Source organism: Adiantum capillus-veneris, chromosome 9, assembly GCF_014529385.1.
Source record: "Adiantum capillus-veneris isolate H3 chromosome 9, ASM1452938v2, whole genome shotgun sequence".
NCBI classification, from domain to species: domain Eukaryota; kingdom Viridiplantae; phylum Streptophyta; class Polypodiopsida; order Polypodiales; family Pteridaceae; genus Adiantum; species Adiantum capillus-veneris.
Window position 1 is genome coordinate 130,557,343 of NC_140939.1, and position 17,392 is coordinate 130,574,734.

Consider the following 17,392-nt stretch of genomic DNA (forward strand, 5'->3'; position numbering starts at 1 on the left):
AAATCAAGCACCGCAACGACAGCAAAAAGGACACGTAGAGTTGTAAGCTTTACAACAGGGGAAAAGATTTCTTGGAAATCAACTCCTTCTTTCTGTGCATATCCTTTTGCAACCAATCTTGCTTTGTACTTGGGTTTTTCATCCACAATCTTAATCTTGTATACCCATTTGTTAAGAAGAGCCTTTCTCCCTTTAGGCAATGGCACAAGATCCCAAGTATCATTTGCATACAAGGATTTCATTTCCTCTTGCATTGCAAGCTCCCACCTACTGCTTGACTCACATGACTTAGCCTCTTTATAAGTAAGAGGTTCACCCTCATTTGTCAGCATAATAAAATGCAAAGAGGGATCATATCTACTCACATTCCGCCTTGGACAAGTAGGACGCCTCACCCAATGATCCATATTATCTGGAAATGGGTCTACATCAAGTGGAACAATGATATCATCAACAAAGTGCTGCTGTACATCATTTTCAGCCCTGTTTTCAGCATTGTTATGTGGCTGCACATGCCCTTTAGGAGCCTCATTTTGCTGTCCAACATCATCTCGCTCAAACACCACTGGTTCATTAACATGTTTAGCCATATGTGGTGCATCCCGAGGGTCAAAATTAGGCCTAATAGGTGGTTGTACATGCTGAAATTTGACCTTCTTATGGTCACCATTAGAGGCACAATTGTTTTTAAGCAGTCTTGCCTCATTAAAAACAACATCCAGGCTACGTACAACCTTTTTGAGCTAAGGTAACCAAATTCTGTAGCCCATTTCACCTTCTTCACCGTATCCCATGAGGAGGCCTCTAATGGACTTTGCATCCACCTTACTCCTCAACTCAGGTCTTACATGCACAAACGCTTCGCAACCAAAGACGCGTAAGTGATCGTATGAAGCAGGTTTACCAGACCAAACCTCTTCAGGGATGTCACCTTTCAAAGACATGTGAGGGGATCGATTACATATATGCACTGCAGTTTTTAGAGCCTCCCCCCAAAATCCATGAAGGAGATTAGCTGTGGACAGCATGCATCTCACCCTCTCACATAAAGTCCTATTGTACCTTTCAGCCACACCATTAGAAAAGGGGTTGTATGGAACAGTAAGCTCCCTCTTACTGCCCAAATTTTCACAAAGTTTGTTAAATTCACCACTTGTGAACTCACCCCCATTATCCGTACGCAAGCATTTCAGCTTTTTACCAGTCTGGGTGGTCACAAATGCATGAAATTTCTTAAACGCAGCAAAGGCTTCATCCTTAAATTTGAGCAAATGAACCTAGATTTTTCTAGAATGATCATCAACGAAAGAGACAAAATAAAGTGTACCCCCCATAGATTTAGTGGGCATGCTACAAACATCAGAATGTACAAGATCAAGCACATTAGATTTGCGAGAGACACGGGAGTAATGAGAACTTTTCACTTGCTTACCATATTGACATTCATTACAAAAATCAAGCTTTGTGCCTTTAGCATCAAGCTTGTTCAAATTACAAAGCTTAGTAAGGCCTTTTTGGCTCATATGGCCAAGCCTCTTATGCCACAACTCCATATGTGAGTTAATTTTAGCCAAAGCAATAAATTTGCCCAACAAGGCCTTTCCATGCAAGCAGTAAAGGGTCCCTTTCTTTGTACCTTTTACAATCAACCTTGAGCCTTTTGTCATCTTCCATGATCCTCTCTCAAACAAAATGCTGTAACCATGCATATCCATCTGACCAACAGAAAGCAGACTCTTCTTGATTTCTGGCACATATCTAGCATCATGCAAGACAAGCTCATTTGTGCCATCTATAGAAAGATGCACGGTGCCAATACCCTCAATGGAACATGCATGATTGTTTCCAAGATAAACATGGCCATGGCTGCCTGCAACAAAAGTAGAAAAAAGCACTCCTTGATAGGAGTCACATGAAATGAAGCGTCGGAATCAACTATCCAAGTCTGGGATAATGCATCATTAACAGTCAGTAAAGCATCAATTAGATCACTCTTGGTGATCTGCATATCCTGTGTATGAACATTGAGAGAGGCATCAAACTTATGAGCATCATCAGCGGACAAAGTGGCACATAAGATGTCTTCAACATCTGACAGCTCCTCAATACTAGAGACCACATTGGCCTTCTCTTTGTCCTTTGGACTGTCATGTGCATCTGTCTTGATCTCCTTCTTCTCTTTCTTTTTGTCTCCACCGTTCTTCTTCCTTTTCAATTCTGCCTTATAGTACCTGCACTCGGGTTTCTTGTGACCTTTCCTGCCACATTGATAGCATGTCACATCACCCTTGCCTTTGCTCGCATTTCCCCTTTCTCTACTCTTACTCTTACTTCTTTGTGCATAGGCATTCTTCTTCTCTGTCCTGTCTCTAACCATGTTGGCTGAGCCACCTCCTTCTCCACTTGCTTTCCTCTTGATTTCTTCTTCGATATTGAACCCCTAACTCCATCAAAAGTCAAGTTGGGATTATTTGATAGTGAGACCACCAATGTTTTCCAAGAATCAAGTAGAGTCATCAGCAAGAAGATAGCTTTGAGCTTATCATCAAAAGGAGGCAAACCTGAGTCCTGTAAGAGATAGAGTGCCTATAAACAATGACAAATGCTATGTAGCGCTCTTGGACTCATCTAACTGCATGCCAACAAGTTTCCGCATCAAATGCACCTGATAAACTGGGGTCGTACTCTCATACATTGCCTTCAATTTCTCCCACAACTCAAATGCATTGACAAGACCCTTGAGATCTACCAAAATCTCGTCAGAGAAGGCCATTTTAATGTAGGTAATGGCCTTCTTGTTCAATGTAAGCCATGCTGCATCTGACATATCTTCTAGCTTCTCTACTTTGAGAGCCCTGTCACAATCGTTAAGAAAGAGGATTCCTTGAATCCTATCCTTCCAAAGATCAAAACCTGTTCCCTCAAACCGCTTGATCTCGAAGAAATTCTTAACGTCAGAGGAAGTCGATGCCATAGTTGCACAACCAAGAGGGCTTAAATGCTGAAATTTTTTGGCAAAATGCACCAAAAACAGAATATAACCTCACCGCAATGTGCACAACAGCTCCAAAGTGTCACAGAAGCAATTTGAGCCAAAAATATGCAAGTTTAGGCAAGAATAGCAATTTCTGATTTTTTTTGTGCAGAACATTCTCAGCAAGTAAATTTTGCCCAAAAACAACAAAAGTTGTTGTTTTTAACCTCAAAGAGTATACATAACGCAAAAACACAGCCTTTGGGAGCATGTATGGACAAAAGCCCCAATTTTTAGCATAAATGACTCGAAAAGGGTATTTGCATCCAAAACTTGCTTAATGCTCGGGAATTACAGCATATAATACTTTCCCCAATCCAAATACATCAAATGTACATTTCATAAACCTGCATAAATCTGTAATTTGCTGTAAAAACCTGTTTTAGAACCTATTTTTCAGCAAATTTGGTTGATTTAGGGTAGTAGTTAGGGACCAAGTACAAGTGTTCCCACAACTTAATACATCATGAGAGAACATGTACTTTGCTGTAATAACCTGTTTTTTATCTAAAAACAGCCTGTTTTGGGCTGCTTTGGCACTCTGGGTATTCCCGGTGACCCCAGAAGTAAGGAGGTTCGCGATAGAAGTGGAGATTGTCGCAAGAAAACACCTTTTGCTTGTTGTCAGTCACCTGCGCACATCCTTGTGAAACCCTAGGGCTCTGATACCAATTGAAAGCGCGAAGCAGAGGGTACCGGTAGGTGCACATCGCGATGTAGTGCAGGATTGGGGTAAGAAGCAGGAGGCGGAGTACAGCAGAGAGGAAGCGCTTGGGATCGGATCAAAGTAGAGAGAGAGAGAGAGAGAGAGAGAGAGAGAGAGAGAGCTCACGTTTTTGGGGAAAACTCTATAAGTCAGTTTTGGGTTTTCCCACTTTTATTATAAGTGACTTTAAAAAAAATGTGTCCAGGTTCAATGTGAACCTGGACAAAGTAGTACAAAACGGTGTTATTTAGGCCTTTAACCCAACAAGAAAGAGTATAATTTGGGAGCTATAGTCATGCCTGTAAATAAGAGGGTTACAAAAGATCATGACATGAGTGATAGAAGTCCCAGCCGTAAAAGAGAGAAACAGGTTGAAACAGATATAGATAAAGAGAAGAAGAGAAAACCAAAGCAACATTACAATGCATCCAACTTTTCTTTGGAAGAAGGGCAACCAAATTATAGTCTAAGGGCTGATTTAGTGAGTAGAAAGGTTGATGTTACCTTCGGGCAACTCATGGAGATGAGTCCTAAGTTAAAGAGGCAATGGAAGTATGTAGTCAACTCCATGAAGAAGTAGCCTGCTAGGGGGTCTGTGAGAGGCGTGTCTTTTAATGAGCTACTTGATATATGCCCTACTATGGATGCATGGCATAAGAGAAAGTGCATTGGAGAGGCATATATTGATGGAGGTGCACAGGTATGCATTATTACTCAAGCTTGTGTACCAAAGTTGGGACTCAACATGATGAAGAATTCAAGTTTTCTCATAAAGCTTGCCAACCAATCAAGGGTGAAGTACTTGGGAGTTATAAAGGACTTGGAGATGGATGTATTTGATATTAAAGTGTTGGTCAATTGTCATGTTATGCCCGCGGGTATTGGTGCTTTCCCTCTCATTCTTGGAAGACCATGGTTACAGACAACCAAAGCTGTACAGGATTGGGAACATGGTACCATCACCCTCTACAGTAGAAGGGGTGATAAGAAGAGGTTTGACATGGCTAGCAAGCAATCTTTGGATGCTGATTTTGATGAGAAAAGTGATGAAGAAGAGTACTCAAGTGAAGAAGAAGACAATGGGAATGATGGCAATGAGATTGAAGATAGTAGCGAAAGTAATCTAGATGTTTCCTCCTTGTTTCTTGAAGAAGAGCATGATGAGAAACAAAGATTTCTTGGCCTTATGGAGAATAAGGATATCTATGGTTCTTATGAGCAAATTGAAGAGCTGATGCAATCCAAAGTTCAACTTAATGTGATACAGGGAGCTGATACAAGGTATGTTGTCTGATACAACAATTTCTCAATTTAGTCATCATGTCTTATGAGGAAATTAAAAGCTTCAAAAGAGAGGAAATCCACATTCCAATCAAGGAAGGAGCTCAGCCCGTACTCCAAAAGCTGAGAATGGGATAGGTACAACTTAATGCTTTAAAGAAAGAGGAAGACGAGCTTCTCGAAGCAGGTTTCATATGTCCTGTGACTACTGCAGAATGGGTGAGTCCTGTTGTTGTCACACCCAAGAAGGATGGAAAGTGGAGGATGTGTGTTGATTTTAAGCCTCTAAACGCAGCCATGAAGAGAGATCCATACCCTCTTCATTTCATAGACGATATACTTGATTCTATTGCAAGGCATGAGAGGTATAGTGTATGTGATGGATTCTCTGGATAATTTCAGCTCACCTTGGCTTTAGAAGATCGAAAGAAGACCACATTTATTACACCATGGGGATGCTTTTGTTAATGTGTGCTTCCTTTTGATCTTATGAATGGTTGTGCGTGGTATCAAAAACGCGTCAATAAGGTGTTCTCTCCCTTTCTTGGCAAGTTTGTGAAGGATCTTATTGATGACTTTTCTGTTTATAGCTCTAGAAAGGATCATTGTGCAAAGCTTGGGATGGCATTGAAGCAATATGATGAAAGTGGAGGTCAACTCAACCCAAAGAAGTGTCATCTTGCTTTCTGGTGTCGTATTCTTCTCTCTCTATCTCTCAGTCTCAGCACCTTCATTCACAGTGTTCACCACTTTGTTTGTGTCCATTGCACTCTCTCACTAATGGAACGGAAGGCTCTCCCTTCCGTAAGTAAAAGGAACCCTTGAGCACAGTTCGGAGCACTCATCTTGAGCAAAGTTCAACATTCACTTCCGCTGCACCTAACATTGGTATCAGAGCTTTGGCAGTGTTCTGTAGTACTCAAGAAAAGAACCACAGAATTTTTTTTTGCTTGCTGCGGTCGCACGTAACCCAAGACCTCTTGGGCGTGTCGATTCCTAATCGTGTTTTTGAAGAGTGACAGGAAACCCAAGAAAGAAGAGCTTGTCCAGCCTCCCCTTATGCCTTTTTTCACTCATTGAGAGCGGATCGTGCACTTAGCAGCCGACCAATCGACGTGAGGTGGGAAAAAGCAACCTTGGTGTGAGCGCAAGGCCGCCAAGGGGTGCACCCGCGGAAAAGAGCAGAGCTTGGGTGAAGAGAGGATCCTTCTCTAACACAGATTGCAAGCTACAGAAGAACCTCAAGACCCCCAAGAACCTCAAGACCCTCAAGAACCTCAAGAACTCAAGAACCTCAAAAACCCAAGAACCCAAGACCCACAAGAACCCAAGTTCCTTGTGAACTTAAGAACCCACGACTTCAGTCTATGGTCATTACCCGAAGCGGAATGGATACTTTGCATGGAGGTGATGAGCATGGCAATGGCGAAGAAGAATTTTCCCCACCAGGAGGTTTTTATGACCCTTCCCCATCTACGCCAAGGATTGCACCAAATCCTATGGAGGCTTTGGTCAAGTCAATGATGGACATGATGGTACAACAAGGTAGACAACGAGAAGTGTGGCACAAAGAAAGAATGGCAGCCATAGAGCGTGAGTGCGAGCAAGCACGCTTGGCGGCCACAGAAAGAAACGCAAAATTGGATCGCGAGCCCACAAAAAGACTAGCCGAATTGGCTCGCGAGCGCAAAGAAAGACGGTTAGAACGTGAAGCGCAGACAGATCAACGCATGCAAGAGTTTGTCCTACTAATGTCTAATGTGCATGCGCAGATTGAAGAGAATCAGGAGAAGGAAACTCTCTCAATCTTTTTTTCTCTAAAGCACGACACACATGATTTGCATGATCAAGATGTGATTATTCACGACCATGATGATTTGCATGATCCAGATGTGATTATTTACGAGCATGATGATTTGCATGATAAAGATGTGATTGTTCACAAGGATGATGGTTTAGTTGATGCTTTTTCTAGTGAAGCTAACCTCATTGAAAATTCGATCAATCACAAAGAACCAATCTTGGCTCTCGAGTCGAGGTCCACAGAACCCCCACAGGAAGATTCGATCAATCACGAAGAACCGATCTTGGCTCTCGAGTCAAGGTCCAAAGAACCCCCACAGGAAGTATTATGTGTTCAAGTGATTAGTCAGCACGCATTGTTCGAGTGTTTCATTCGTGACCATTTCCTGTATTTTAGTCTGCGTCTTTATGTGGTCACTTTTCATAGACATGACATACTGTTCGTTGAGCACGATTCACTCATGAATGAGCACGGATGTATGCGGATGATTCATGAAAAGATGAAAAGTATGCATTCAAGGAAGTCACATTCCATATCTCTTCCTTGGCATGACACAGTCGTAGAGAGAGCACAAGAAGGATTGAGCATCAAGCATAGGCATTTCCATTGTGTCTTGCCACAGTTGATTGATTTAGATCAAAAAGAAAAGATTCGATCTCATTGTTTGCATGTGTTTGATGAATGGTTTTGCACTTCGTCTCTATGTTCACCTACATTGCATGCACAGTCTTTAGAGAAGACGAGATTTTTTCCAGTCACTTTACATGGAATGGGTATGTTCATGTTTTTGTGTTGGAAGTGGTTTCAGGAATTTTCAGCCTCGAAGATTCTTGAAGAAGGTAGACACATGACTATAGACGAAGTGGAAGCATTGAAGATGACTTTGTATCGCTTTCAGCGCGGCCCAAAGAAGAAGGCATTGCAGACCTTTATGAAGTTCAAGTATCGCACGACCCATACATCAAAGTGGGCCGACGAAGAGTCCTTTCCAGGATTCCAGATGTTGTTGGCGATCTCCCTCGACGCCATACAATTCGGTACCAGTACCTCACTTTGAAAAGGAGGGGATGTCACGTGACACATCTAACCCTATGTGCACGAGGACAAGCTACAACATGACCAAGGTTCAATTCAGTCAAGTCAGTCTAGAATAGGAAGTGATCTGGCACTTTTGTGAGTCTGTTCACAGACCGTGCATGTCCAGACACTTAGAGTAGATGCATATCCTCTGGTTGCACACAGCATGATCATCAGATTCCCATCAAAACCCATCAAGAGCATTTTTACAGTGCACAGAACCTATTTTCCCTATTTTTGACATTTTTCACTTATTATTTTTAAGTGACTTTTGTTGGGAACTAGGTAGGGCAATTTTGCTAAGTTTGTATATATAGAAACCTAGCGCTAGCACTTTCTGGCAGAAGAGGCAGCAGGAGCACTTGCTCACAGGCAACTTCTCAGCAGGACCCCAAGATTCTCTAGCGTTTTTGCATCACAGCAGATGAGCTAGCGTTTTTGGATCAAGAGCCCAAATCAGCCAGTGTTTTTGCATCTGCATCAACCTAGCGACAGCAAAGCATAGATCAGCACTAGTTAGTGGTTTGCACCAACAGATTCACAGCATTTTTGCAGCAGGAACCATTTTCAGCCCTAGCGTTTTTGGATCAGCATACCATCCTAGCGTTTTGTAGATCCTTCGCGACGGAACAATTAGAAGCATCAGCGTTTTCAGTTTTCAGCAGTCAAACTCCGCAGTAGAACCCCCCAACCTCGCAGATCTCACCTTCCCGCAGCAGTTCCTCTCCGCACGGTCAGATCCAGCGTAGTTTGCAGATTCAGCACGAGAAAACGCAGATTTCAGCATCTGCGTTTTCAGCGCGTCGTTGTTGCATAGTCGTCATCGACATTGTCATCGACATAGGGTCAGAATTCAGCAAATAAAGATTTGCAGCTTTCAGCCATTAGCATTCTCAGATTTCAGCCGTCTTGCCGTCGTCGTCGTCGTCGGCAAGTCCAAAGCATTGTAGAGATTTGTGCAATCAATAGTAGACCGCTCTCGCCATAGAGAGTGGGGCCTTCGGAGGAGGGTTTTGACAACATTCTGGTGTCGTATTCTTCTCTCTCTATCTCTCAGTCTCAGCACCTTCATTCACAGTGTTCACCACTTTGTTTGTGTCCATTGTACTCTTCTCACTAAAGGAACGGAAGGCTCTCCCTTCCATAAGTAAAAGGAACCCTTGAGCATAGTTCAGAGCACTCATCTTGAGCAAAGTTCAACATTCACTACCGCTGCACCTTACACGACAGCACAACTGGCTCTAGCCAAAGAGGAGGAGAAGCGACGCCTCTTTACAACGGATGCAAGATCGACACCCAAGTAGTCCTTGGATGGAGGACCAGATGCAACAGGCTCAACTGGAGCTAATAACCATTGAGGAGCGACGTCATGAGTTTGCCTACCATCGACAAGCATCTCACTGGACCTAGGTGGGCGACAAAGTTACTAAAGAGTTTTTCAAGATGGTGGATCCTCGCCATACACAGACCAATGTTTGCCATTTGAAAGGACAGGATGGGACGGTTTCCATAGAGCTTGAGGACATACGGACAATAGCTATTGACTTCTTCCGAGAATTGCTCTCAGCTGAGCCACAGTCAGAGTGCACAGATGCATGCAGAGAGCAGGTGTGGGCACAGATGCCTTGCCTTGTCACTGAGTAGATGCGCCCCACTTACCAGAGGAGCTTCACGAGGCTCTGAGAGCATTCCCTCCCGGTAGTTGAACAGGAGATGATGGTTGATTCCCAGCTTTTTCTTGGAGTACTGGGAGGTGCTTAGACAGGACCTATGTAGTGCATACAAGCACATTTTCCACACTTGGGAGATGCCTGATAGCACGAGCGAGGGTTTGATGTACCTCATCCCCAAGGAGGGGGGATCTCCTGATGAGATTCATCAGTGGCAACCCATCACCATTCTCAATTCAGCCTTACAAAATTCTTGCAAAGGCTCTAAGTTTGAGAATTCAGCTACTACTTGAGAGCATCATACATGAGACTCAGACGGGCTTCGTCAAGGAACGTAGTATCCGCCCGCCTACGAGGAGAGGATCTTGCGGTGTTCCTTCTCAACTTTGAGAAGGCCTACGACAAAGTTGACAGGGACTTCTTGGAGGGCACTTTGCACAAGATGGGAGGGCACTTTGCACAGGATGGGTTTTTCAAATGCATGGATCAGAGGGGTGTCTACTCTCTACAGGTGTGCTCACAGTCAGGTGTTGCTGGCAGAAGGTCGAGGGGAACGCTTCATGCTTGTGTCACGTGACACATCCAACCCTATGTGTCCGTGGACAAGCTGCAGCATGATCAGGGTTCAGTCAGTTCAGTCAGTCTAGATTAGAAGTGATCTGGCACTTTTGTGAGTCTATTCGTAGACTGTGCATGCCGAGTCACTTGGCATAGATGCATATCCTCTGGTTGCACACAGCATGATCATCAGTATTCCCATCAAAATCCATCAGATTCAGTTAGGGGAATTTTCCAGTGCATTTAGCCTATTTTCCCTATTTTTGACATTTTTCACTTATTATTTTTAAGTGACTTTCCAACGAAAGTAGGTAGGGCAATTTTGCTAAGTCAATATATAAGGAAATCCAAGCTAGCACTAAATGGCAGAAGAGGCAACAAGAGCTTCCCACTCAACGGGCATCTTCTCAGCAAGAAGCCCCAAGCACCATCAACCTTGGCGTTTCCAACCTCCATCAGCTAGCGTTTTTGGTCTCCATCAGCACCTCCCCCTAGCCTTGGTGATTTCAGCCCTGAGCATCGCCAACAGCCCCAGATTGCCTAGCGTTTTCATTAACGATACCAGATCTGCCAGCGTTTGTGATTTTCAGCCTTGACAGCAGCCCAAACTCCTAGCGTTTTCAGCCCTAGCTACCACCTTCAGATCAGCGTTTGTGCAGCAGATTTTTAGCATCAAGTACGGCGGTCAAATCAGCCCTAAGTACCTGCATAAACACCCCATTTTCAGCCTCCCAAAAAACGCAGCAAACCAGCGTTTTTCAGCAGTCCGAATCAGCCCCGAAATTCAGTAGATAGAAGACCGCAGATTTCAACCCTAGAGTCGTCATCGGCATCCCCGTCATCGTCACCGGCATAGTCCCAAGTTGCATCAGTCCATTGCATCGCCATTGTACCACTTGGTGCAATCAATAAGTAGACCACTCTCGCCGACGAGAGTGGGGCCTTCGGAGGAGGGTTTTACAACAGTCTCTGGTGTCGTATCTCTCTTCTCTCTCTATCTCTCAGTCTCATACACTTGCACGCACAGTGTCCATTCACTTTGTTTGTGATCATAGACTTTCCATTAAGAACGGAAGGCTCTCCCTTCCATAAGAACTAAAAGGAACCTTGAGCACAGTTCGGAGCACTCATCTAGAGCAAAGCGCAAACAATCATTCCGCTGCACCTTACAGCTTGCACGCTCAATACGGCAGGGCTATTGCCCCCTTCTTGTTTTTGTTCTACGCAGAGGCAAACAGATTTTTGGCCTCACAGGAGGTTGGTTTGCGTGGCCTACAGCTACCCATTCGCGGAGACGGGTGGCCCTTGGAGCCCTTCCACTCACTGTATTTTCACAGAAATGCGTAGAGTCGGCTGAGCAAGTGTCACGTGCGCACTTCACTTGTGCTACGTGGACATGCTTCTGCGCATGAGTAGCTTAGGACCTAGCCTGGCAATTTGAGAGCCTCTAGCAAGACGTGCATGTCCAGGCCGGTCATAGTTGCATACTCTCTCTTGCACAAAAAAGCATTTTAGTACTTAGGATTTACTACACGTGAACCACCTCTTAAGTGCATTTTATTAATAAGTGACTTTTCATATACCCTTGTTGGGATGTTGGTAGGGCAAATGGCTAAAGGACCTATAAAAGAAATCCTTTGGGCACCAGTAGAAGGCAGAGGAGCAATGAAGGAGCCTCTCAAAGAACCAAGCCGTACCAAGTGCCACGGGAACCAGCAGTTCTCGATCAGCGTTTTCAGCCCAGCATGATCAGCATTCTCAGCCAGTATGATCAGCGTTCTCAGCCAGCATGATCGCATCAGATTTCAGCCAAGGAATATCTGACACAAAGTAACCTTGGATTCAATATGGCATCCATCAATCAGGTTGGGGAGCTAATCTTCCTATAAGCTTGAGTAAACAATATAGTTCGGTTCTGTATACTTGCACACATTAGATGCTATAACCCACACAAAAAGCCGTTTTTCTGATGGTACAAGTGTCGTCCATTAATGATATTGTAAGGACATTTGAAGGTATATTGAAAATTTAAAGTAATCAAGTACTGTTTCTTCAATAAAGTGTTGTCTTCTAATGGTAGTAGAAGTAGATGGCAAGATTGGAACTTACCTCTCCTTCTTAGCCTCATCATGGTTGCAATTCCTAGCCATCGACATCGCTAGCAGTTCAGGCATTCAGCCATAGCGTCGAAATCGTCGTCGTCGTCTTCGTCTCTACAGAGTACCCCAGTACCTAGCACCCCTTGTGCCTTGGCTCGGCCCTTGCCTAGCTCACCATAAGGATCCACAAGACCCATCAGTACATCGTCGTTGACATCACCGTCGTCGACATAGAACCCATCAATACCCCGTCGTCGACGTAGAACCCATCAGTACCTCGTCGTCGCCATCACCGTCATCGGCATAGAACCCAACAGTACCTCGTCGTCGACATCATCGTCGCCGACATAGAACCTCGCAGTACACCACAGTACCTCAGTACCCATCAGTACCCACAATACCCCCCAATACCCAGCAGTACCCGCAGTAACCCAGCGCCTTTAGTACCCGGGTCTTCGAAGCAATTGAGGGGGGGACTTGAGCAGCACCAGCCCACATGCATTGAGGAGTGCTTGATGCAGCTTCTCACACAGTATACGACGAGGTCACATGGTTGACAGTAGGCCCCATGTCTCATGGGGTCCCATGGCAGAGGGTCCAACACGCACCCTGGGAGACTGGTTGCAGTTTACAGCACTCCCTAAGGAGAGTCAGAGCATGCAGCTGTGCGACATGAGGGGGGTACAGAGCATGTGTCAGGACATCGTCGAGGCTATACGAACAAAGTGGCACACACCTCTCGATCCGGCGGCTCCCAATTGGATGGGACCTTTATCTGCCTTCAGGTCCTCATCGCAATTCGAGCGTACTCCAACTCAGGCCTTTGCATGTTCTTTGAGGTTCAACGGAGGATCGCTTCCACAAGGTTGCTACTGAGGCCCCAGAGGTAGCAAAGTGCTGGTTTCACTAGATTCGAGTTGTGGGCATCAGAGGAAAGATTTGTGTTCTCGATCTCGACCCAACACATCTTGAGACAGGACATTGGACGCTCTGGGCTTGGGAGTGTCGCCCTCTATCGCGAGTGCAGTGAGACCCTAAAAGTGCTTTTGGCAGGACCCTTTTGCCTCAGGTCACCCATGGATTTCTTTCTTCCAGTACACAGCACGACTAGGACGCCTCATACTGGCTGCTCGGAGAGGCTCGCCCTACTGCAGCAGGGCACTGGTAGGAGGAGAGTCTCACAGCTGAGTTCTTGACAGACTTTTGGGAGCGCTTGTGGGACAGCAAACAGCCGAAGAGAGTCACCATGTTCCAATGGGTTGTTGCCGATCGAGCTACCGCAGTGGGGAGTTGGTTGGTTTACAGTGGCCATCCGGCGGGCTGTGCCGTGTGTGACCACCCACTTGAATCACAGAGGCACTATCTATGGGACTGCCCTATGGCACAGTAGGCTTGGCTTCCGATTCTACAGCTGATGCCAGCCCTGTCATCGGCTAGTCAATACACCTGGGGTGTTGCTGCTTGGTCCACTCACACACACCCAGCACTTCGTTTTGAGTTGTCTTGAGCTAGCAGGATGCTTGTGATACAGGAGGGCCAGTCTACACTCCAGCCTATCACGGAGCTTATGCCTCGAGAGTGGAGCAATGATAGAGACCTTTGGTGTGAGCTTATCTGTAGCCTGACTCTCTAGTTCATATGGAAAGACCGTTGCTTCCGCATCTTCGAGGCCTGCCCCATCCCATCGGTGGAGACTGTACAAAATATATGGCTGGAGCTGATCCACACACTTGGAGGGTAATTTGAGAGACTGCAAGGCAGCTCTAACCGTATACAAGCGACGCAGGAAGTTGCGGTTGAAATAAGGAAATTGGATCCTTCTTAGGTTTGAGAAGGCCTCACTTAGGAAGATGAGAGGAAAAGAGATGCTTTAACCAATCTCACTATCAGATAATATGGTCCTTTCAAGATCATTGAGAAGATCAATGATGTATCTTCCGGATTGCAGCTGCAAGATCATTAGAGGATCCACAATGCTTTTCATGTGAATCTTCTTAGATCATTCAGGAACACGCACCAAAGGACATGATTCCTATTGAGCAGCCAGAGGTTGAGGAGACGCTTCAGCTTGATGAGGTGCTGGCATAATTGGAAAGGAAGGTTAAAATTAAATTGATCTGAAATGTACTTGGTATTCGAAAATTATCTGGTTCTGAATGCCAAATGGTTGGAGGGTTACTTTGAAGATCATCCTTGGTTGTTGAACCTTTACCTACTGTTTTTTCGATTGAAGCCTACAATTCCAAGGGCACAAGCAGTTTCAATGGTTCAGTCTGACGCCAATCCACTCTCTTATCAACAGATCAACTCGATTGAGTATAATAAGCATTTTGACAATGCTTTTTAGCATGTCAAGAGAAACTACTCTGAGAATGGGACTTCTATGTATTTACATATGGATTTTTGCAATATTGTAAACTCTTCGAATCTTTGGTCATGATAGACCTTTATTTGATTGAGTTTGTGAGATGAATGTCTATAGAAATAATGCACCTTTGTTTGTAATAGTGCACTACCTAGATGAGTGATGTGGAATGTTGGACCTGACTGTGAGGCTAGAAAATACACCTCGGTCTAATGTGGAATGTCGGACAAGGATGAAATGTAGAATCTAAAATTTTTCATGGTTGTTCTAGGGTATGTATGCCATGTGTGACTATATTGCCCATATAGTGTGTGGTGGTTTTGGGGGAGGGGGGGGGGGGGGGGGGGGGGGGGGGGGGGGGGGGGGGGGGGGGGGGGGGGGGGGGGGGGGGGGGGTTTGGTCACAAAGTAATAATGTGAAAGCAACATTGCAAAAGATCTGGAAATGCCAGCTGCCTCTTAAACAGAAGGTCTTCCCTTGGCAGTCTAAAGGATGCTCTCTATTAAACTTTTAGCATGTCAGCATATTGTTGCTTCTGTATGCTGATGTTTACAGTTTACACCAGCATCATGATATTGGACCACGCATGTCGTAGCATCGCTCTCATGCTCAGGTCTTCCTTTGCATTACTGCTTCCTTGCTCGGTTTTGCCCAGTTTTTTTGGATTTTCCGTGGATTGAGTCCAGCACACCAGTGTACAATACCCCTTTGTTCTCTAAATTGTTGAAATGCAAATGTAGGCACCTTACAGTAGAAATCAGCCCATGCCACCTGCAGTAAACTGCCTTCACACGTTAGAGGTGCCTAAGAGTGCCTAAAAGGGTACAGAGCCAGCCATAGCTATAGTCACTGGATCAAACCCTAGAGCAAAGCTGCTAGAGAATGATTCAGCTCCAAAACTGAGAATGAAACATATCTAACTTCATAAACTGTGATCTGCTTTTGGAAGGCATTCTGCACTCTCTTTAAGCTAAAGAAGAAACTGAACGTTACATATGGTCTCTAATCTACTGCACAAACTTGACAAAAGAAAACCTCTCACTTAAAACACACAAGCACTATTCTCCACTTGAAAACCAGGAAAAAAACATAGGTTAAAACAATACCTCAGGTGCTTTCTGACAGAAAAACCAGAGCACATATTCATTTTCAAAATTCCTCTCAAAAACGAAACACAACTTTTCTTGGCCTTACCAATCCTTGCAGTCCTCACATTGCACCATCAGATCATCAGGATTGTACGGCATCTCACACTTGCAATACCTGCACAGAAAGTGCACTTTATACTCGGACATCAACGAACAATAACAATTTACCAGGAAACGTAGTCATCTAGAGAAATTCATAACACCATCAAAGACCTAAAGATGCTAAACAAGAACAAGCAAAACTATACATCTCGAATTTGGCAGCACCCTTGCCGTTTGTTTGTTGTCAAATTTTCAATTAGAAAAAGTACAGCTCCTGAGTGCCCAGTAATCATCTAGAAAAATTCATTACACCATCGAAGAACTACAGATACTAAACAAGAACAAGGAAAACTGTCTATCTTTCTTGAATGTGGTAGCACCCTTGCTGTTGCCAAATTTTCAATTAGACAAAGTACAGCTCCTGGGTGCCCGGTAAATAACATTTAGCGTTTGTCTCTTTCTCAAAGAGGTTATTTTCATGGCCGTGCCTGGCGACAGAAAACCAGCTAGTCATCCTATTATCCTGCTCATGTGGGTTTTGTTTTGTGCTTGAGAGGGTCAGCTTGTTCACATTCGGTGCGAGTCTGCCCTTGGTCTCAAAATGCACATTTCAAACGATTAGAGTAGTGGCAGCAGCTGTGGTTCCTGGATCCTGATCTTGAGGAGGCAGTCCGAGGAGACTGGAGGTTGGGGTCTTTTGAGGCTCATCCTTTAGTTCAGCTACCATGGGACCCTGGTAAGTGGCTGTGGTGGGATCCTTTTGCTGCGTCCCCCCCCCCCCCCCCCCCCCCCGGTTTCCTTTTTGCTTGTACTTTGCACTGCTTGGACAACACATCGTGATGGCTTGTTGCGAAGCGCCATCCTAATAGCAGCTTAGCACTCGCACAGTGGACCAGCAGTGGCTCACTGATAAGTTCCTCTCAAGGTTCTGGACTCGCCTTTGGGCTAGCCACCTAGCAGGGAGGAGTACTATTTTTCAACGGCTAGTCGCTCAAGAAAGGCGTAGCGGTGGGGGTCAGACTAGCATACAGTAGAAACCCATCAGCTTGCCCTAGATGTGGGCACCCAGAAGAAACCCAGAGACTGCCTTTGGAACTAGCCACAGGCACAGCAAACATGGTTTGAAACTCTTCGTGTGATGGCCTCCATTCTCCCCGATATGATGTTCACGTGAGCCTCGATGGTCAGGGCCAGCACTAGGCTACTTGACAGTGTGGGTTTACACTTGAGGACAACAGGATAGAATACATGGCAGCTCTGACAGGGCTGAGGGACGGGGGTAGCCATTTATTCAGATCTAACCGCCTGGACCCTTCTTTACTGGGGACCATGGTATCCTCTACCATTACAAGCCACCTAATTTCCCCCTCCCATTTTATGATTTAGCCAATCTACATATGTTATATACCTAGATGAATCCGGGATAAGCCCAGATTCGCCCTTACAGGAAAGTGCAAGGTATAGACACATGGTAGTCACCCACAAGACAATATGTATGTACCTAGATGAATCCAAGATAAGCCCAGATTCACCCTTAAAGGAAAGTGCAAGGTATAGACCCATGGTAGTCAACCACAAGACAATATAACCATCAGCTCCATCATGCAT

At 45.0% G+C, this 17,392-nt stretch overlaps 2 protein-coding genes across 6 annotated transcripts in view; both read right to left on the bottom strand.

Annotated features, from left to right (window-relative positions):
- Positions 1-17,392, bottom strand: part of LOC147451177 (chromatin remodeling protein EBS-like) — a 119,278-nt gene that overhangs the window by 54,929 nt on the left and 46,957 nt on the right. For all 5 annotated transcript variants that reach the window (XM_086520136.1, XM_086520133.1, XM_086520134.1 and 2 more), the window contains one exon: positions 15,789-15,857. In XM_086520136.1, the coding sequence (XP_086376262.1) occupies positions 15,789-15,857 (69 nt within the window). The remainder of the gene's footprint in view (positions 1-15,788; positions 15,858-17,392) is intronic.
- Positions 1,379-2,675, bottom strand: LOC147451178 (uncharacterized). The gene has a single exon (XM_086520878.1). The coding sequence runs from the start codon at positions 2,375-2,377 to the stop codon at positions 1,793-1,795; it is 585 nt and encodes a 194-aa protein (XP_086377004.1). The 5' UTR covers positions 2,378-2,675; the 3' UTR covers positions 1,379-1,792.